This window comes from Artemia franciscana, chromosome 13 (assembly GCF_032884065.1).
Source record: "Artemia franciscana chromosome 13, ASM3288406v1, whole genome shotgun sequence".
Lineage (NCBI taxonomy): Eukaryota > Metazoa > Arthropoda > Branchiopoda > Anostraca > Artemiidae > Artemia > Artemia franciscana.
Window position 1 is genome coordinate 21,494,474 of NC_088875.1, and position 23,542 is coordinate 21,518,015.

General features: G+C 35.4%; 1 protein-coding gene across 2 annotated transcripts in view; it reads left to right on the forward strand.

Annotated features, from left to right (window-relative positions):
• The window catches only part of LOC136034651 (GTP-binding protein REM 1-like), a 106,154-nt gene that overhangs the window by 14,629 nt on the left and 67,983 nt on the right, over positions 1 to 23,542 (forward strand). For both annotated transcript variants that reach the window (XM_065715958.1, XM_065715959.1), the window contains exon 3: positions 21,190 to 21,453. In XM_065715958.1, coding sequence (XP_065572030.1) covers positions 21,190 to 21,453 — 264 coding nt within the window. The remainder of the gene's footprint in view (positions 1 to 21,189; positions 21,454 to 23,542) is intronic.

Here is a 23,542-nt window from a genome sequence, read left to right on the forward strand (position 1 = left end):
ACCATCGATTTTCAGCATTGATGGGACTGAAGGCAGAGGGGGAGTATGTCTAAGAACTGAATTAATTAAATACTATGTCTTCCTTACATCCTTCCCACATTCAGAAAATTTCCTATGATAATACTGAGACTTTGCCTTCCGACACAGAAAATTAAATATATTCCTATAGGCCTTGAATCGTTCGTGATGAGCTAAAGATAGTGAAGCCTTGTAAAGCTTCAACAAATAATTTTTCCTTTTCCAGCTTTTATGGAGACCTGGAGTCATCCATGGATTCAGTGGTGCTATCCTTTTCGAAGTATGGGGCGCTGAACCCCGATTGCAAATTTCCAGGATTCCTTCTTTAACTAAATCATAAAAGGAATCAAAAGAGTGGTTAAAATCTGAATCAGAAACCAAACTACCCCATGGTACATCAGCCAGACGAAAATTAAGTAGACTTAGCTCAGTATCACCATAACGGAGAAATGGGAGATTAGATGGTGACGCTATACGCTGCGCTTGATCAGCACTCTTATATCGGGATATAGCGGGAAAATGATCAGAAATATCACTAACCAGCACCAAATTATCTAAAACATCTAGTGACGAAAAAATATTATCGATAAGAGACGCTTGTGTTTCTGTAACTCGGTTTGGTATACAAACTGAAGGTAGAGTTCCCGAAGAGAGCATCATTGACAAAAAATCAGTAGTTGAAGCAGAATTTTGATCCAGAAGGTTGAGGTTAAAATCACCCATAAGGATTAGTTCATAGGGATGTTTTTGGACTGAGTCCAAAACTTCTTCCAGAATTTTCAAAAACGAAGGAATAGATCCACTGGGGGACCTATAAACCAAACCCACAACTAAATACTTACGCATTGATTTAATCTCAATAAATAGGGATTCAAAGATTCCTTCCTCATTTTTCCTCAAATCATTTAAGACATTATATGCAAGACGATCAGCAATATAAAGCATAAGGCCACCTCTCGCCATCTGTTTCCTATTCAGCCTCTCCATCCTTTTTTGAATCCAGGAAATTTCATATAATCCTATAACATCAGGAGTTCCATCACTAACGATCCGTTTCAGCTCAAGAAAAGACGAGCAGAGTCCCTGAATGTTCAGATGAAACACAGAAAATATCATCTCGTTTAGAGGAGGCAGAACAATTTAATTGTGAAATACTTACTTCTAAAAGCCGAATTAGAATCATTATTCATCTGATTTCTATTTCCAATTGAATTATTAATAATATTTTCAATATCTAAAGGATTATTTTGTAAATCAAGTAAACGATCCCCCCAAAGAGTTTATACCAGCCTGGCCACTACTCATGGTGGATGGCAGTTCTGCCCCACGATCAAGCCCACCAGACCACAGGTATAAGAAAATATAAGGAAAGAAGAGTAAAAAATAAGAATAATATAATCAAGGTATGGATAAATAATGATAATAAAATCAAGGTAACAATAAATAAGAAAAAAAGGGAAAGAGAAGAAAAAAGAAACAAGGAAAAACTAAGAACTCCTCCCCCATGCCTCTCCCATTGAAAAGTAAAAGCACTAAAACTCAGAGTAAATGGGTTTGTTCTAATACTATACTGTTGGTGCAAAAAAAAAAAAAAACAAATAGCGATACAATAAAAAAGAAACAATATTTGTTGTAGCAGAAGATACCATTATATAAGTCACTATTACTATTTTTATTGCATCGGACCAAACTAACTCAACAAATAATTCAAGCAATACTTTTTTCTTATCAAAACCCAAAAAGTGTCCGGGCTTCCACAAACTCACTAAACAAAAAAAGAAAAAAAAAAATTCAGTCATGTAATCCAGTCCATTGAATTGCCCCGGCCATTTCCTTGCCTTCGCTGTCGTTGCGTTTGAATCAGGCTACTAATATCTGGTGGAATTTCATCAAACAAAAACATTTCCACTGGCCCTTCCTTAAGGCGACAAATACATAGAGATGGTGGTATGGATCTCGCAATCCAAGTTTCAAAAACCTTTTTATTCACGAATACTGGTTCGGATAGCTAAAAGTTTTTTTCGAACTTCTCGAACAGACAGGGGAGAATCATCAGATAGAAAAACATTCTGATTGCCCATGGTAGTTTTTCCACGAAGATTTCGAGCCTGTTTTAGAATTGCCACTTTCAGCTCCCTGTTCTCCATGATAACCTTTATCAGCTTTTTTTCAGGCTTAACATCAGCTATCGTGTATTTGGGTACCTCATGGATTCCAAGGCATGACGAAATTATACTATTGAAAATCGCCTTAGTATCAATCGCTGCCACGTTCCATACTAGAATATTTTTATCAGTTTCTTTACTTTCCAGCTTCATCATTGTATGCCTTAGGCTAGATAACAGCGATTTCTGTAAAGAATTCTCATCAACCAGCACAGAAATGTGGTTCTTCAAATCGTTGGTTTCTACCTCAAGGCTGATCACTTTAGGCCTAATACCTTCCACCTCCAATTTCGATTTCAATACAGATTCTTCGATCTTAGAAATCCTTTGATCTAATCCTTTAAAATTAACATTCAGCTCATTTAACGTAGTTGAATTTTTTTAACAGTCTGTAAAACTAGACTCAAACTATCAGCTAGTGATTTCAATGAGATTCCTTCCATAGGACTGGATATGAGAAAAAACTCAGATTTTTCCTTCTTCCTCTTTCCTCCCATTATACAGAATAGTAATTGAACTCCAAGAAAAAATAGACTGTAGAAATATATTACCACATAAAACTCCTTAAATTACTCACTTTGCGTAATATTGGCATCTGAATCTATCCAAAAAAATTTCGACAGCAAATTAACCTTGCTGAAACACTAAATGAACGGTCTGACGCAAAGTAGTTATATTTACCTCGAATGCATTCTTGTTTTATCAAAACTTTGTGAGAGTAAATCCGGTTTAGGATGTTCACTGAATGAATGCTATGTGTGTGAACTGAGGATGTTCTGAACGTGGGCATCCCACTTCAAGTCAGCAGTAATTCTCACCCCAAGTAGTTTAATGCATGAGATAGATATTTTAAGAAGAATGGGGATTGTGAAAAAAGTGGATGATTTAAAAAAATTTAAATGCTATAGCTCTCATAACTGATGATGTATTAGCATTAACTTTTATCTCCAACAAAGAAGCCTCCAGTGTGACATGGTCAAGTAATGTCATAATTGAGCCTTTAGTATTTCGTCGACAAACTTCAAGTTCAGATAGGTCGTCCACATACTTCATCGCTCTGTGTGGTAAGTCATGAGACTAATAACTATTATCAGGAATGAAATGGGAGCCATCGGGGTTCGCTTGGGAGCCTACATAAGATAGGGAGGGGGTGGGAATAAACAAGATTATAATTATCATCAAAAGTTGAGAAAATTAAAAAGAACCAAACTATCCCCACAAAAACTACTAAATATATTTGATGATTCTTTATTCATATTGAATGTAAGCAAAAGGGCTGAACTAGAAAGCATAAATAAATGGAAAAAGCTTTTTCCTGAATGAATGTCTCAGATATAAGTTAAGGTTTTTTTTTATCGTCACAACACTATTTTTTTTAAACAGTATTAATTTGCAAGCGCGTGTGTTAATTAGAAAAATAAATAACGAGTTCTTTTCAAATGAAAGTAAATAGTAAAATTAAAAATTGAAACGAACAGAAATCACATTTATATAAGAGGCTGTCACCCCTGTTGCACTAAGTTTTAACAAATGTTGTACCATAAGTATTTTTTAGTGCAGCAGTTGCAGCCGGTTGGTATATCCAACCGTTTTGCTTACAAATTTCATCGCGAAACATCTCAGCCGAAAATTAAACTACTTTGCGTCAGACCATTCATTTAGTGTTTCAGCAAGGTTAATTTGCTGTCGCAATTTTTTTGGATAGATCAGATGCCAATATTACGCAAAGTGAGTAATTAAAGGAGTTTTATGTGGTAGTATATTTCTACAGTCTATTTTTTCTTGGAGTTCAATTACTATTTTGTATAATGGGAGGAAAGAGGAAGAAGGAGAAACCTGACGAGTTATTTCTCACATCCCGTCCTATGGAAGGAATCTCATTGAAATCACTAGCTGATAGTTTGAGTGTAGTTTTACAGACTGATAAAGAAAATTCAACTACGTTAAATGAGCTGAATGTTAATTTTAAAGGATTAGATCAAAGGATTTCTAAGATCGAAGAATCTGTATTGGAATCGAAATTGGAGGTGAAAGGTATTAAGCCTAAAGTGATCAGCCTTGAGGTAGAAACCAACGATTTGAAGAACCACATTTCTGTGCTGGTTGATGAGAATTCTTTACTGAAATCGCAGTTATCTATCCTAAGGCATACAATGATGAAGCTGGAAAGTAAAGAAACTGATAAAAATATTCTAGTATGGAACGTGACAGCGATTGATACTGTAAACGCTAAGGCGATTTTCGATAGTATAATTTCGTCATGCCGAGGAATCCATGAGGATTTGAGGATTTGAGGATTGGAGATCAAAGGATTTTTTTTTGCACCAACAATATAGTATTAGAACATACTCATTTACTGTGAGTTTTAGTGATTTTACTTTTCAATGGGAGAGGGGTTCTTAGTTTTTCCTTGTTTCTTTTTTCTTCTCTTTCCCTGTTTTTTCTTATTTATTCTTACCTTGATTTTATTATCATTATTTATCCATACCTTGATTATCATTCTTAAGTCCTTTGGATAAGGGGACACCAATGCACTAGGCTAAATAGGGAAAATTCTGGTTTCCTCCAAAAAAGGACCGTTATTTTTCGGAGGAAACCAGAATTTTAGCCTATTTAGCTTAGTGCATTGGTGTCCCCTTATCCAAAGGACTTAAAAATGCAAGTTTCAGAATGATCAGAAAAAATTTGTCTTTTTTCCATCCCCTTTTTTTGTTTGAGGGGGGATTTGGATAGGGGATGATAAGTGCCCTAAAATAATTGGTTTTCTTGTATTGTACCTTTTTTGGTTAATTCGATCAATTTTTGACCCTCTAATCCCTCCAGTGGCAAATCAATCAATCTTCCAACCTCAGAAAACGATCCCTGAATGCTTGGAATTAACCACAGGCCCAATTCCAAATAAGGACATAAATAACAAATATTATGAAACGAATATGTATACAAGTGGTAATTTGCATTGATTACGCCCCATGTAGTGGTCTGTATTAAAAAGAAAATGTATTTCGACAATAAAAGCAGATATATCACCCGAGCCATATTACTGACTTAGCGTGACAATTTATTCATGAAAGATGAGAGATCAAAGACTAATTTCTACTCCCCCCTTTATTACATTCTCCTTGTAACATTCTTTTATATCCATTTAAAGCTCACAAAAAGCCGGAAAACCTATGCATAAAAAAAATGCACTTTTGGAGGATTCAGGCACAGTGTCCCCGGCATTTACTCAAAACATCTACCCGCCTTCCTTAAAAGATGATACGCAAGTGCATATTATAGTGCATAATTTTATCTAATCTCAAATGAACAACTGACTTAATTAAGGCACCAAATTGAATGTCGAGATTAATTGATTTTTTTTTTTTTAATTTCGTGCACCTTTAGGATTGAATGTTCCACCTTGCTCTACAATTGCTTTTGAAATTGGGAAGCTATATATGTAATTTACTGCGATTTCAAGTCGGCGAGCTATCACAGAACTTTTTATTAATAGGATTTTCTCTCTTTGGGGCAAAACTTAGCCAATAAACTATAGGTCTTTACTTTCCATACACTCGGTTGTGGCTTTAAACAGAAACCACTCATTCATTTTTTTTCATTTTTTTTTTGTGCTGCGTGCTGTTTTTCCTTGACTCATTATTCTTAGTTTCCTCATGTCCCAATATTTTCGAAACGATTATTCAGTGTATTCTAAAAGGGGTAGGGCCACACCAAGTGTGGTGTGACCCTACCCCTTCTTTCATAGAGGACAAAGAAACCAAACGAAATGTTCAAATGTTTGTGGATTTAATATGAACAATTCTGGTGATCATTTTTGTTTCACCTTCTTGGGAAAATCTTGGGAAGGTCGAACTAATTTGTAGAAAAACGTTTAATGTTTTAACGGTTCTATATCTCAAAGACAAACTCTTTAAAGTTACAGTAAAAAGTATCAAACAGTTTGTGGTAACGAGCTGTAGTAAGGAGCGACCCGGCTCAATAGTAACCGAAACTAAAAAAACGGAATTTTTATAACAATAGTTACATCAAAAGAATAGCATTTTGATGCTGATTTTTAGTACATAATTTTTGTTAAGTTTAGATTTACCCACAAAAGTTACGAGCCTGAGAATATTTGCCTTATTTTAGAAAATAGGGGAAACACCCCTTAAAAGTCTTTGCATTTTAAGGAAAATCACACCATCAGATTCAGCGTATCAGAGAACCATACAGTAGAAGTTTCAAGCATCTATCTACAAAAATGTGGAATTTTGAATTTTTTGCTACAAGACAGATCACGGATGCGTGTTTATTTGTTTTTTTTGTTTTTTTCCAGGGGTGATTGTATCGACCCATTGGTCCTAGAATGTCGCGTGAGGGCTCATTCTAACGGAAATGAAAAGTTCTAGTGCCCTTTTTAAGTGACTAAAAAAATTGGAGGGTACCTAGGCCCCCTCCCATGCTCATTTTTCCCGGATCAAATCCTGTCACCGTCACCGGATCAAAATCCTGAGATAGCCATTTTATTCAGCATAGTCGAAAAACTTAATAACTATGTCTTTGGGGACGACTTACTCCTCCACAGTCCCCGTGAGAGGGGCTGCAAGTTACAAATCTTGACCAGTGTTTGCACATAGTAATGGTTATTGGGAAGTGTACAGACGCTTTCGGGGGATTTTTTGGGTTGGCGGGAGGGGTTGAGGGGAGAGGGTTATGCGGAGGGATCTTTCCATGAAGGAATTTGTCATGGGGGAAGAAAATTTCGACGAAGGGGGCGCAGTATGTTTTAGCATTTTTTTAAAGAACAATGAAAAAATAAATATGAAAAAGTTTTGTCAACTGAAAGTAAGGAGCAGCATTAAAACTTAACTCGAACAGAAATTATTACACATATGAGGGGGTTCACTTTATTAATTTCAACAATTTAGTCTACGGACTTTGTGATTCAGGGGTTATTTTTAAGGAATTGGGACAAAATTTAAGCTATATTGTAAAGAGCTAGGTATTGACGAGGTGGTGAACCCCCTCATATAATTATTAAAAACATACGAATATAGAAGATCATTACGTAAGCTAATTCGTAAGTTACGTACATTTTTACTATTAAAAACGTTCGTAAAAAATTAAAAGTTGTAGTTGTTTTTTTAAATAACCAAAAAATTGGAGGGTAACTATGCCTACTCCCCCGCTCTTTTTTTTCTCAAATCGTCGGATCAAAACTATGAGAAAACCATTTAGCCATAAAAATAAATTAATATGCAAGTTTTGTTTTAATTATTCATGTGCGGAGAGCCAAAATCAAAACATGCCTTAATTTAAAAACGTTCAGAAATTAAATAAAAAAACAAGTTTTTTTTTAACTGAAAGTAAGGAGCGATTTTAAAACTTAAAACGAACAGAAATTACTCCGTATTTAAAAGGGGCCGTTCCCTCCTCAATGCCCCGCTCTTTACGCTAAAGCTTTTTACTGTTTTAAAAAGTAGAGTTGAAAGAAAGAGTCAAAGTTTAGCGTACAGAGCGGGGCATTGAGGAGGGAACAGCCCCTTTTATATACGGAGTAATTTCTGTTCGTTTTAAGTTTTAATATCGCTCCTTACTTTAAGTTAAAAAAAAACTTGTTTTTTTTTTTATTTAATCACAATCAGAAAGTAAGATAATTGAGTAAGACAATAATGTGTTCAAATCAAAATCATGATAAACAGATCTAACGAATACTCTTTTTAATTACAGTATAAGCCCCTTATGCTTTAAGGATATTGATACGGACCCTTGGCTTCGGTGGTTGTGAGTTTATGGGGAATGATGACGGAGGTATAAGGGTCCTGTAAGAATAAAAGTGTTCTTAAGTGATTGGTAAGGGCATAAAAGGGGTAAGGAGAATCCTTTGAGAAGCTGTGGGTGTGACAAAATTAAAAAGCAGTGTCTACTTTCATCATCTTACCGTAAAGAAAAAAATATGTGACTTTCGTGCAAGTACAATTTTTATTAAAACAGATTGATCCAGATCTTCAACTTTTTTACATTCAACATGTCCTAATATCTGTGAAACTATGGTTAAGTGCATTTTAAGAGGGGTGGGGACGCAAAGTGAATATCTTCTTTCATAAAGGACAAAGAAACCAAAAGACATGTGCAAATTTTTGTGGATTGAATATGAAATTTTCTAAAGATTATTTTTTTTTGCAATCAGACCTTAAACTTTTTTTGCGTTCAACATTGCATTTCCAGGTCATTTTACCCGTGCACAGTCTATAACAGATGGCTTCTAAGAAATCTCCCTGTACAAGTGATTAGTCTCAGTATAGCTCATTCTTAGCACTTTGGCAGTCTTAGCTCTTGAAGAGCTATTTGCCAGAAAGGATTTCAGCTTAATATAGGAAACATTTATCTCTCTGGAATTATTCCAGCTCCATAAAAATTATAGGCACTCATGAGTTCTCCCATTCCAAGAGGACAGTAGTGGCAGGAATAGCGCCATTGTTGTTCGTATTGACAAAGAAAATTTTGCAATAGATCCTGCTAGTATAATGCATATAAAAAATAACTTTTTTGCAAGAAATAAAGAGCCATTTCAGAAATTAACATAAACCTATATGATACACCACAAATGTAGAGTAACATCCCCTACATCAAACCCATTTTGTGTACGCCAGCACAATTAAATATCCGTTTCAGTCTAGAAGCTGTGAGATGATTAGGTCGAATATTTTATTTTACTCCTCTTGAATTACAACAGTTATCAAACAGTTCGTGGTAACGAACTGTAGTAAGGAGCGACCCGGCTCAATAGTAACCAAAACTCTAAAAAATTGAATTTTGATATCAATAGCTACATCAAAAGAATCTCATTTTAATGCTGATTTTAAATATATAAGTTTCATCAAGTTTAGTCTTACCCATCAAAAGTTACGAGCCTGAGAAAATTTCCCTTATTTAGGAAAATAGGGGAAAACACCCCCTAAAAGTCATAGGATCTTAACGAAAATGACACCATCAGATTCAGAGTATCAGAGAACCCTACTGTAGAAGTTTCAAGCTCCTATCTACAAAAATGTGGAATTTTGACAAATCAAGACAAATCACGGGTGCGTGTTTATTTGTTTTTTTTTTGTTTTTTTCCCCAGGGGTCATCGTATCGACCAAGTGGTCCTAGAATGTCGCAAGAGGGCTCATTCTAACGGAAATGAAAAGTTCTAGTGCCCTTTTTAAGTGACCAAAAAATTGGAGGGCATCTAGGCCCCCTCCCACGCTCATTTTTTCCCAAAGTCAACGGATCAAAATTTTGAGATAGCCATTTTGTTCAGCATAGTCGAAAACCATAATAACTATGTCTTTGGGGATGACTTACTCCCCCACAATCCCTGGGGGAGGGGCTGCAAGTTACAAACTTTGACCAATGTTTACATATAGTAATGGTTATTGGGAAGTGTACAGACGTTTTCAGGGGGATTTTATTTTGTTTGGGAATGGGGCTTAGGAGAGGGGGCTATGTTGGAGGATCTTTCCTTGGAGGAATCTGTCATGGGGGAAGAAAAATTCAATGAAAAGGGCGCAGGATTCTCTAGCATTACTATAAGAAAACAATGAAAAATAAACATGAAAACGTTTTTTCAAATGAAAGGAAGAAGTAGCATTGAAACTTAAAACGAACAGAGATTATTACGCATATGAGGGGTTCTAAAAATACTTTAGCATAAAGAGCGAGGTATTTAGGAGGAGATAAATACCTTGCTCTTTATGCTAAAGTATTTTTAGTAATTACAATTATTTATTCTACGGCCTTTCTGATTCAGGGGTCATTCTTAAAGAATTGAGACAAAACTTACGATTTAGTGTAAAGAGCGAGGTATTAACGAGGGTACAAACCCCCTCGTATACATAATAAAAATATAAGGTAATGAAAATTTGTTACGTAAGTTAATTCTTAAGTTACGTATATTTTTTACTAATAAAAACGTTCGTTAAAAATTAAAAGTTCTAGTTGCCTTTTTAAGTAACCGAAAAATTGGAGGGCAACTAGGCCCCCTTCTCCACCCCTTATTTCTCGAAATCGTCTGATCAAAACTAAGAGAAAGCCATTTAGCCAAAAAAAGAATTAATATACAAATTTCATTTTAATAATTTATGTGCGGAGAGCCAAAACCAAACATGCATTAATTCAAAAACGTTCAGAAATTAAATAAAAAAAAAAATTTTTTTAGCTGAAAGTAAGGAGCGACATTAAAACTTAAAACGAACAGAAATTACTCCGTACATGAAATGAGTTGTCCCCTCCACAATCCCTCGCTCTTTACGCTAAAGTTTGACTCTTTTGCCACAATTCTACTTTTTAAAACAATTAAAAGCTTTGGCGTAAAGAGCGAGGGATTGCGGAGGGGACAACTCATTTCATATACGGAGTAATTTCTGTTCGTTTTAAGTTTTAATGTCGCTCCTTACTTTCAGCTAAATTTTTTTTTTTTTTATTTAATTCATGAAGCACTGCGAAATTGAACGTTAGGCTTTAGCACAATGAGCGCGAGGTTGAGAAGGGCCAGGGACATAAACAGGGGAAATTGTATAACTGACATGGAAGAAAGAAAATATTAGTTATAGTCCACTTTTTCATAAAGAAGGGGAAACAAGTTTTTAAATTGATTTTCAAAGAAGTTTTTAATAGTACAGTCAAAATGCGGAGAGAACTTGGACAAATTGCAACAAAAATGATTTTAATGCTAATTAATAGAAACAAAATGAGCTTATTAACATATCAAAAATTGGTATTGCTACCCCTAGGCGAAACGGATCAAATTTGCCCTTAAAGAACAGAGGATGAGGCAAAAAAATGCGATAGTACATAGGAAAGGATCCCTTCTATGGGATTATTGAGATCGTAGAAAACAAAAATGAAGGTAAAAAGGGCCCATCATCAGTTTCACAGGGATACTTTTGCAGATTCCCCCTTAGAGTTTGAATTGAGAGGGTTTACGTTTGGAAATCAACGAAATATCGTATTTTAGTGAGCAAGGATGCCTTTCAGGGGTTTTCTTAATCGCTTATAACGAAAATGTAAAGAAAAATACTTTTAGTAGTAGTAGGAGTAGTAGAACAATTTTATTAGAAATAAACATTTCTTAATCAATAGCACAACATAAGCGAAGCTTGTGAGGCTGTGCTAAATTCAATGAAAATAAAGAGAGGATATGGAGAATGGGAGAATATGGAGAATGAGACCATATACCGAAACCAACAACAAAAAAAAAACATAAACAATACATTACCTTACGTGGCCTCAAGATAACAAAAAATAACAAACAAAAAAATACATAAATATTACAAACGAATGCCCTATCGAAAATTTATTTTAATTAATCTGTTTCAAAAGTATACCTACCGAGCAGCTCCACACGTAAATCAGACTTAAATTGGCCAAGGCTACCTATTTCCTTGATATCTATACTCAGTTTATTCCAAAGTTCCGAAGCTCTATAAATAAGTGAAAAAGAAGACCTACTTCAAACTAATCGAGGAACCTCAGTAGTACCTCGCATCCGAGTAACGTGATGGTGAATATCAGACCTCTCACAAAATATTCCTGTAAAATAATCAGGAAGGCTCTCACTGTAATACTTATAATTAAAAATCAACGTATACAAATCACATAATCCAGCTGCAGGCATTATATTTAAATCTCTATACAAAGACCTCAAAGACTCCTGGTTCCCAACACCACAAAAACTCGGATAGCATTATTCTGGATCAAACGGATTGGATGAACTATCGAAGGGAAAGTACCAAGCCAAATCGACGAGCAATACAAAATGTAAGGGTGAATCAGGGAAAAGTATACCAATCTTAGAACATTTTGGGGGGAAAATATGTTTTAATTTGCGCATGATATCTAAGTTACGTGACAATATTTTCGAAACTGACTTCACATGATCTTTAAATGATACGGTTTCATCAACATTGATTCCGAGGTATTTGGTGAACCTTGTTCGTTCAATAATTCCCCGCCCCGAAATCATTTCCGTAAACCAAAGGTAAGAATTCGGAGATCGAGAGAAAATAACAAAATTTGACTTATCTATATTCAGATCAAGGTGGTTTATTTTAAGCCATGTACATATCTTGCTCATTGCTGTATTTATCGTTGACATGAGCAGTTGTTCCGTAGGGCAACACACATCAAGGTTGTATCATCAGCAAATAAGGGCATAGTAACCTGGGTCTTACTCGGACCGTCGTAAAAAAAATCGTCAATTCTCGGTAGAACTTTCACAATATGCGGCAGATCATTAATAAAAGTTAAAAACAGAGTTGGACCCAGCACGGATCTTTGGGGAACCCCTCATTTAACACCATTTTTACTAGACAAAAATCCTTATAAATTGACAAACTGCTGTCTATTTTGAAGATAACTGCAAAGCAAACCCAATGTGGCACCCCCTTGATCCATAAAATTCACATTTTTTAAATAATATTCGATGGTAAACAGTGTCAAACGCCTTAATTAAGTCCAAAAATATACCAGCTACCCTAAGCTTTTTATCAAGAGCATCATTAATTATAGGAGTAATAAATGAAATCGCCATTTCTGTTGTTCTACCCTTCCTGAAACCAAACTGATTTGGATGTGGAAGTTTATGACGTTCCAAATGCTCATAAATTCTAATATTAATACATTTTTCTAAAACGTATGAAACAACAGGTAATAATGAAATTGGTCTATAATTCACCAAATCATTCTTGTTACCACCCATAAACACAGGATTTATCCTTGCGATTTTAAGACAATTGGGGAACTTCCCTTGTTTAAAACAAGCATTAATAAGGGACGTAAGTATATGTGAAATGCTTGAAAACGCGGTTTTTAAAACAAGAAGGTTAATGGAATCACTCCCAGCCGAAGAACTTTTCATCTCAAAGATAATCTTACGAATTTCTTCATGAGTGACAGGACTTCGATACATTCATACATCGACAGAACTACCCATAAAAGTCTCAAGCAGAGGATCATTATCAGAAGCTACTGTAGTACGATAAAATCGAGCCCCAACAGTTACAAAATGTTCCGAAAGGGCATTACATATTACTTCAGACTCATTCGATTGTAACCCATCACTTGTAGTAACTTCATCAGGCAGAACCGGATCTGTTGAAGATATAACACTTTTAATAATTTTCCATGTTTTAGCTGGGTTACCACAAGCATTTTTAAATTTACACTCAAAATATTTTTTCTTCGCATTTCTCAAAAGTTAATTAAGAGCATTTCTATAATTTTTATAAATTCTACCGCAAACTGGACCATTTTCATTCCTTATTGAATCCCTATATAACTGGTCTTTCTTATTTATGCACCACAGAAGACTAGGTGACAACCACGGCTTTTTGGGTTGTTTTTCCTTGACCTTGTCAGATTCATTATACAAGTTTTACTCAAAATAGAGATCAATGTGTCAGAAAATCTCTGAAAACTTATATTTATATCATCTAGATTTTCAACTACATTATTCCAATCAACCTTACATGTCTTTTGTTTAAACTTTTCTAGGTTACTCAGGTTGAGCGCAGGTAACATACTCATCAAACAGTTCGTGGTAACGAACTGTAGTAAGGAGCGACCCGGCTCAATAGTAACCTAAACTCTAAAGAATTGAATTTTGATATCAATAGCTACATCAAAAGAATCGCATTTTAATGCTGATTTTAAATATATAAGTTTCATCAAGTTTAGTCCTACCCATCAAAAGTTACGAGCCTGAGAAAATTTGCCTTATTTATGAAAATAGGGGGAAACACCCCCTAAAAGTCGTAGGATCTTAACGAAAATGACACCATCAGATTCAGCGTATCAGAGAACCCTACTGTAGAAGTTTCAAGCTCCTATCTACAAAAATGTGGAATTTTGCATTTTTTGCCAGAAGACAAATCACGGGTGCGTGTTTATTTGTTTGTTTTTTTTTTTTCCCAGGGGTCATCGTATCGACCAAGTGGTCCTAGAATGTCGCAAGAGGGCTCATTCTAACGGAAATGAAAAGTTCTAGTGCCCTTTTAAAGTGACCAAAAAAACTGGAGGGCATCTAGGCCCCCTCCCACGCTCATTTTTTTCCCAAAGTCAACGGATCAAAATTTTGAGATAGCCATTTTGTTTAGCATAGTCGAAAATCATAATAACTATGTTTTTGGGGATGACTTACTCCCCCACAGTCCCTGGGGGAGGGGTTGCAAGTTACAAACTTCAACCAGTGTTTACATATAATAATGGTTATTGGGAAGTGTACAGACGTTTTCAGGGGGATTTTTTTGGTTTTGGGGGTAGGGTTGAGGGAGGGGGCTATGTGGGAGGATCTTTCCTTGGAGAAATATGCCATGGGGGAAAAAATTCAATGAAAAGGGCGCAGGACGAATCTGGTCAAAAGTGGCCACAATCCGAGGGATTGTGGAGGGGACAACCCATTTCATATACGGAGTAATTTCTGTTCGTTTTAAGTTTTAATGTCGCTCCTTACTTTCAGCTAAAAAAATTAGTTTTTTTTTTATTTAATTTTCAGTCTAGGGCCTTGCTGCCTCGGGAGACAAACTTTAAAACTTGCCGAAATCCCAAAATGGTCAGAAACATCAGTAAGAATAACCCATCGATCTGAAAATTTTGAATTAGAAAAAATATTATCAAGTAGCTTTGCCGTTAAAGTGGTAACATGCGTACAAATATTAATAGTGGGGAATAAACTATATGACGTGCAAAGCTGTAGGAATTCTATAGGAGTATTTGAATTTATATCGTTAAGGTCAATATTAAAGTCACCAAGCATGAAGAATGGGTGCGAACCAGTAGGTAATTTATCCAATTGTTCCTCCAAAATATCCATAGAGGCCGGTATAGACCCAGATGGTGATCTATGTAGTACGACAACATAAACATCTTTTGGCTTAAGCCAAAAGATAACAACTAAGATAAACAAAAAAGATAAACAAATAATATCTCGTAATACAGCACTAGATCATTTCTTACCAAAACCTCGATATCGCTCCATATATAAGCTCCAATTCCTCTATGTTGTCGAAGCTGACGATTCCTACGGTAAACTGTATACCCTGGAGTATCCAAGAGAGCAGAGTTATGCTCATTTAGCCACGTTTCTGTGAGACCAATAACTTGAAAAATTGAAAGTTCACATATCTCGCTTAAACTTAACTTATAAAACACCCGTGGTGGGAATATTATGGAATTTAAATTACAAGTGTCTTCTGTAGAATCGGCTACCATCTGCTGAAAGAGAAAATTTTCAAAATCATTGGCATTCAAGGCAGTGTCATCGTCATCGAGTCCCATGCCATTTTGGCAAGAGGTCGCTCTGCATGATTTCCAAGCTTTAGAGCAATCCAGATCTGACTTCTTGTGTGAGTATCTTTCAAATCCACATCTATTTGGCTTACAGGAGCACTTCACCATTTTCAGAGGCTGCGATGGAGCCAGTTATAAATTAATAATCGTCCTAACCAAGATTATTTCTTTGCACCTAAATCCCCACTGAAGAGGGCCAAGACTGCCATTTTTCTCCGGTTTTGTAGCCGCTGATAGACACGAAGCGAGTGAAACTTCATAGATTCACGTGTGGTTGGCAAGTTTCAAGGATGCACAAATTTTGTGGATGTTGAGTTTTTTTGGAAGACACGATAGCGAGAGGAGTTTAAATCTTCACCATCCTTGTTTCCAAAGATGTACAGTAAATTACCTTCTCCAGCACTAACTGTCTCCTCCTTATACTCACCTTCGTGAAAACTTAAGAGCTTCTTTGGAACGCCTTGTTTTCCTTAAATATGCCTGTATCCTTCCCTTGTCCAACACAAAAAAATAGCGAAAATAGCAAAATCAACACCGACACCAACAAGGTCCAACACCTTGTGTCAGACAAGGAAAGGTGGGTTTATTTGTACTACAGACTAGTATAAATAAACCAACCTATTATATTTATTATGTTTGTAGGATTATAAAAAACTAGCGCTTCACTGAAAACACAAAAAATAGAAGAGTTTTTTTTAGAGTAAAAGCAAACCAATTAAGGAAAACTATTAACAATATAAAAACAAAGTTTTTGAGACTGTTGCTTAATTTTCGTCTAATTTAACATCATTTCTAATTCAGTCCAATGATTGACTCTCATTTTGATTCCGAAAGAACTTGTCATGATTAGGTTATGGAGTAAATCAATGTTGATGGTGTTAGGACTATAAACTAGCCTTAAAATCTGTATCACAACTTGAAATACTCTGTGTTGTATTTCCAGAGTTTATTTTGTGGCTTATTTCATCTTTGGTACGATTTATAATAAAGCGTATTTCTTACAATGTATGATTGTACATTACTCACTGTTGGTATTATCGCTGGCGAGACAGAAATTTCTGTATGCTTTTCAATAGCTTTGCAGCTATTAAGAAATGTTTATCCTGAAGTTTTTAGTATAATTCTAAATAAATACTAAAAGTTACTGATATCAAAGCTGATGTAAGAATATGAAACTTTTTATAGATTAGTTTTGTTGTTGTCAGGCCACGTACTCACTTCTGAATCCTAAGTCAATTTTCTTGTTTTTTAAACGGGCCTTTTATGTTTTCAGTAAAGCGCAAGTATTCTATAGTCCTAAAAACATAGCAAAATAAGATTAGTTGGTTTATTTGAACTAGTTTTATTGATATTTGTTATATGGACTGCGAAGCACTACATTGTATGTGTTTTAAATCTCAAATTTGCTCTTTACTTCCGTCAGAAAACTTTTTATTATGTGAATTCATATTCGGGGTTTAATATGCCAGGTGGCAATACATTCTCAGGAACTAGGAAGTCTGGATGGACTTAAAAAAAAGGTAAAGGATACGGCATTAGACTTTACAATCCGTACCGGCGGTGCTGATCTCCGTTTCTTGGCCCTTCAGCCAGGAAGTGCAATGGGGGGGGGGGGGGGGGTTGGGGCAAGCCATCCTGTGCTTTCGCACACTTTTCCTGTTTACCTTCCCCATATTTCTCCAGGTACCCATTTAGAGCTGGATGGACTTCCAAGATTTCCAACCGACTGGCTATTTCAGAATTATCAAAATTGTTTCTAATAAACACTATTTTTGAATGGATGACATTTATGTAAATGAAATTAGGAAGGACATTTATGACATCTTATAATCGCTGCTAAATCAGTATGGACTGCAATTGTGTTTAGTGGTTAATACGCCGGCATGTGGCAGTATGTACTTACAAACTGAGAGGCTTGACTGATAGACTTTCCAGAATTTTAAATTGACTCATTAACCACCAATTTTGTTTGAATAGTATTTATGTTCAAGATAAATACGCCTATACGTAGCAGTATAAACTCAGAAACTGAAAGCTCTGGCTCATAGCTTTCCGAAAATTCCAAGTGCATGGGCTGTTTCAGAACTTTCGCTCGATAGAATTTGGCCAAAATCGTTTAATTACAGAATTATCAAGACAGTGAACTTTGAGCCCTCAGTTAAGAGTTTTTAACCACCACAACTTGGCTTGCTTTCTTAACATTTTTATTCTCCGTCAAAGACCCTCTTAAAGACCAGTTTTATGGCACAAAATGACAGATAGCGACACTTTGTTGTGGCAAAATCTATTTTGTTATTTAAAAAAGGGCTCGAGACATGCTGAAGTTCGTTGAAAAGAGTCTTCTACCCAAATTCTACGACAAATGGTTTGATTACATTACAGCTGAAAAACAAAAGCAAAACAGAAACAAAGAAGCAAAAACAAAAGGAGCAGGAGCCACATCCCTGCTACCCATGGAAAAGTGTAGTTTTTCTTATTGCTCAAGGTTAGAGACTGCGAGTCTCCAGTATAGCCTTGGGTGCTTAAAAATGGTGATTTCAATGGTGTGCTATTTTTCTGTTTGATATCGTTATGGAGGAGTCTGGGCTCTTTTTCAATTTTCAAAGTATATTTTAATAATAACAAACTGCTATCTATTAAAATTGAATAATAAATAATATTTCTGAACCACTGTTCCTTGCAAAAAGTTTCCCATTAGACTTTAACACTATTAAAAATTTTGCAGAAAGTGCGCTTTTAAGATTTCGCTTACTATAGGTTGTAGTTCGCTCTATTCTAGGTTGCAGCTACTAGTGCAACCATGGTATCAGAGTAACTTATAGTGGCTTAAGCCACCATCTGCCGTTGTTAATTGTTGCTGCCCATAAACAATTGTGGCAAACTGGCAATTTTATTTGTACCATTTGAGACAATTCCCATCATATCAGAATTATCAACTCTTTCAAAAGCTTCAATTAACCTTTTGTTTTACCTATGTCTTGTACCTTTGTTTGTCTTTGTCTTTGTACCTTTGTTTTAATGATTTTAATGTCATCAAGATCAAGCTACTTGATAACATCATTAATTTAGGCTTGTTCTTGGTCTATTTTAGAATAGATGCGAATTGCTTTTTAAATAGTATTAAATAAAAAAAACAAGTTTTTAACTTAAAGTAAGGAGCGACATTAAAACTTAAAACGAACATAAATTACTTCGTATATGAAAGGGGCTGCTTCCTCATCAACTTCCGCTCTTTATGCTAAAGTTTGACTCTTTCTCTCAACTCTTCTTTTTAAAACAGTAAAAAACTTTAGCGTAAAGAGCAGGGCGTTGATGAGGAAGCAGCCCCTTTCATAGACGAAGTAATTTCTGTTCGTTTTAAGTTTTAATGTCGCTCCTTACTTTCAGTTAGAAAACTCAAAAACTTTGACTTTGGCTCTCCGCAGAGGAATAATTAAAACGAAATTTGCATAGTTATTTTTTGGCTAAATGGCTTTCTCATAGTTTTGACCGAATGATTTTGAAAAAAAAGGAGCGGAGGAGGAAGCCTAGTTGCCCTCCAATTTTTTGGTTACTTAAAAATGCAACTAGAACTTTAATTTTTTACGAATGTTTTTATTAGCAAAAGATATACGTAACTTATAAATTAGCTTACGTAACGTGCTTTTGTATTCTCATGTTTTTAGTACATATATGAGGGGTTCAGCCCCTCGTCATTACCTTGCTCTTAACATTAAAGCTTAAATTTTGTCCCAATTCATAAAAAATGACCCCTGAATCACAAAAGCCGTAGAATAAATAGTTGAAATTACTAAAAATACTTTAGCGTAAAGAGCGAGGTATTAGGAGGAGGTGAGCCCCTCATATGCGTAATAATTTCTGTTCGTTTTAAGTTTTAATGCTGCTCCTTACTTCCAGTTGAAAATCTTTTTCATAATTATTTTTTCATTGTTTTTTTTTTAAATAATGCAAGAAAATCCTGCGCTCCCTTCATGGAAATTTTCTTCCCCCATAACAAATTCCTCGATGGAAAGCTCTCCCAACATATCCCCTCCCCCAACCAAAAAATCCCCCTGAAAACATCTGTACACTTCCCAATAACCATTACTATATGTAAGCACTGTTCAACGTTTGTAACTTGTAGCCCCTCCCACGGGGAATGTGGGGAGTATGTCGTCCCCAAAGACATAGTTATAAGTTTTTTCGTCTACGCTGAATTAAATGGCTATCTCAGAATTTTGATCCGTTGACTTTGGGAAAATAATTAGCGTGGGAGGGGGCCTAGGTTCCCTCCAATTCTTTTGGGCACCTAAAAAGAGCACTAGAACTTTTCATTTCCTTTAGAATGAGCCCTCTCGCAACATTTTAGGACCACTGGGTCGATACGATCACCCCTGGGAAAAAAAACAAAAACAAACAAACAAATAAACACGCATCCGTGATCTGCCTTCTGGCAAAAATACAAAAATGGCAAAAAAAAATTATGACTTTTACGGGGTGTATCCCCCTATTTTCTAAAATAAGGCAAAATTTTTCAGGCTCGTAACTTTTGATAGGTAAGACTAAACTTAATGAAACTTATATATTTAAAATCAGCATTAAAATGCGATCCTTTTGATGTAGCTATTGGTATAAAAATTCTATTTTTTAGAGTTTTGATTACCATTGAGCCGGGTCGCTCCTTACTACAGTTCGTTACCACGGACTGTTAGAAAATCACACTTGAGATCCTAAGCTTTTAATCTTTGTGACCAGAACAGCTTACAGGGGCCGAGAATCAAGTTCTCCAGTACTTAGAGCATTAAAAATAAGCAAACATCGTGTTTTCTCGTTCCCACATGTTTTAAATCAACTCCACAAAAGAAACTGTCACCACGAATGTGCAGCAAATTTGGATCTGCATGTAGCAGATGTTGTGTATCACAAAACCTGTTACTGCAACTTTGCATCTGGCAAGAACCTCCCTTTGAAATATGCAGGAAATCTGACGGACAAACTCAAGAAAAGAGATGTAGGAAAGTCAACATGAATCAAAGGAAAGTATTTGACGAGACGATGCGGTTGTTAGAAGTGAATAATGATGAACAGTTAATAGTTCGTGATTTAGACAACATGATGAGTGAGTTTCTCGGTGATTCGGATGAGCCTGTGTATAGCCAATTTTACACGAAGAAGCTCGTCAAAGCTCGTCAAAGAGAGATTTTGCGGAAAAGAGAATTACAACCTTTGCATTCAGATAGATTACCGGCACCGCCTTCCCTTCTCTCAGCGTTTCACTGTAATTCCAAGAGCGAGTTTTCGATGCTGCGACATTCTTGCAAAAAGCATGGCTTAAAATGTACCTGTGCTTGTGGCAATAAATGCATTCGAACTTAACTCCTAAGAGGTAATTTTTAGGAGATGACAGCTGAATTATTCCTTCTCTTCTTGAAAACATACAAGACAAGAAAAATCAGGATAAAAATAACTATATAAAAATACTATAGCGGCTTTATGGGATCTAAAATGTGTCTAACCAAGCGGAGCTCAAATCCATTAAGAAAAAATTAGAAAAAAAAGAGTCAAGATTGATTCACGAGCGATATTATGATGAAAAAAGACCTATAGAACTAATTTATTTCTAGATATTTTTTTTTAAAGAGGTAACATTTACCTAATGTGTTTGTTCCAGGAAACCAAAATACATTTTATTTTGTTTAATAGCGTATATTTTTGCAGGAGTCGTGAATCGTGGCGATTCTTTCCGTCGTCGTAGATCAAGAAGCAGTAGTTTAGTGCCAGGGACACGTCTAGCCTTTACGGATGATGAACCATTAACAGTAGAAAATATACCAAATTCAGCCAGTGATGATGAAGCTGCTAAAGAAAACAGAAGCTCCTATGTAGTTGCAATGTTGGGTGCCCTTGGTGTGGGTAAAGGTGCATTACTAAACCAGTTTATGACCTCAGAGCACGTTAACCCTTACGAAGGCACAGAAGGAGGTCAGTATTTCTGTTCATGAATGAATGAATGACTGTATTTAAAGCCATTTTTCAGGCCGTATACATACATATATAACAACAAACAAACTAAATTATGTAACAATCGACTTTCGAATAACAAGACCCATCCCGACAAAATTTGCCACTGCTACTATATTTATTTTCGACGTCGACTTCAAAGTTGTCGACTTCATGTCCATATATATAATATCAGCAAAATTACATGATTATTTTCGATTTTTTTGATCAAGCAAATCCAATACAATAATGAGCCTCCAAGTATTATTGCTAAAATTACTTAAATATTATGAGACATAGCCTATTACTTCTCGATTTAGAACAAATACAAATGGAATAGGAGACATGGGGATTTTCAGGTTACATCAGCTAATAAAACAAGGTACATTGTTAAATTTAGGGTGATTTTGAAAAAGAACCTGAAGTGACACCCCTCGAAAATGGGGTCAGATCCAAATAAGAGTTGTGCCGTTTGAATCAGTATCGTCAAAAATCTTGTATAAGGTGATTAGAGTCCCCCACCAATAGGGAAATCAACAATAAGGAAAATCACTTTTTTTGCATGGATAGCACAGTTGTGTTTCCTTTTTTCCTTTTTTTTCTACCAGGGCTAGCGGGTTACCAGAACTTCAAAGAGAGATGTTTAATTGATTATTCGAACGGAAATTAAATTACTTGTTGTCCTTTTTAAGCGATCAAAAATATTGAATGGCAGCTAGCCCCTTTCCCAAAAGGCTGCCTTCCCCTAAAGTCGTTCGATCAAAATTTTGAAATGGCCATTTTCTTCAGCATACTTAAAAGGTCAAAGAAATATGCTTTTGGTGATGACATGATCCTCCACAGTCTCTTAGAAAAGGGCTGTAAGTTATACAATTACGGTCCTACAAAAACCGATAGATTAAATCAGATAATTAGAATTCGTAGTTGTTCAAGTCCTGATCAAGTATTTTTTTATCGTGGTTTTCCACATTCTATATGATTGCGTGGAGAACCTGTCTTTGTCATGGGTGACTAAGGTGATCTTTAACCAATACTGTTTTTCCTACTTCGCCAAAACATTTAGATTAACCGCAAAAACATGAGCGGTTTTGAGCTTATTTTTTTCTGATAATTTCTTGGTAAAAAATGGTTTCTCTTTTTTTACATTTACTTTTAGTATATCAGAAAAAGAAATCAAAATAATTTATTAGAATTTGTCTGTTCATTGTTTCTTTTGGTTCCCATAGTCTCTGAAGAAAGGGATGTTAGCTGCTCAATTTGCCCATTATTTGCATATAGCCTAGTATTTGCTATTGTGAAATATTCGGACATATTTTTTGGGCGGGATTTTTTCATACGGGGGATTTTCCGTCGGAAGAGTTTTCCATAGGAACCAAAGTTTTCTAGGGAACTTTCCATAAGAAATTTTACACGAGGGGATTCTTGGCATTATTTGAAAAATTATCACAAATTAAAAAAAAAAGGTTTAACTGGAAGTAAGGAGCAACAATAAAACTTAAAATAATTATAAATTTTTCTATATAGCGTATGGTGGGGGCTATCCTCCCAGAAAAGAACTGAAACATATCATGGCAGTGTTTGTTCTACATTAAATTTAAACTAAAAAAAGGCAAAGATTAATTTAAAAAAAAATAAAGTTTTTCTGAAGGAAATAAAAAGCGGAGTTGAAACATAAAAAGAAAAAAAATTATTGCTTCACAGTCTATTTAACATATATTGATACAACTAGTGCAAATAAACCAACTGATAATATTTCTCTATGTTTGTATGATTATAGAAAACTATCGTTTTACTGAAAACAACAAAAGGCCAGTATAAAAAACAAGAATAATGATTTAGGAGTCAAAAGCGAGTACGTAGCCAGACAACAACAATTAATATATATGCTTTTCATAGTCTTACACCATGTGTGGTACCAGTAGCTTCCAGTATACAATTAAAATTATCTTGAAAGTTTTGCATAAAAATAACCGCAAAATCATTGAACAGCATACAAAAATAATGGATAGGTTCATCAGGGAACATCGTGTCACCAGCTAAAAAACAATAGTGTGACACACAATTTTAAATT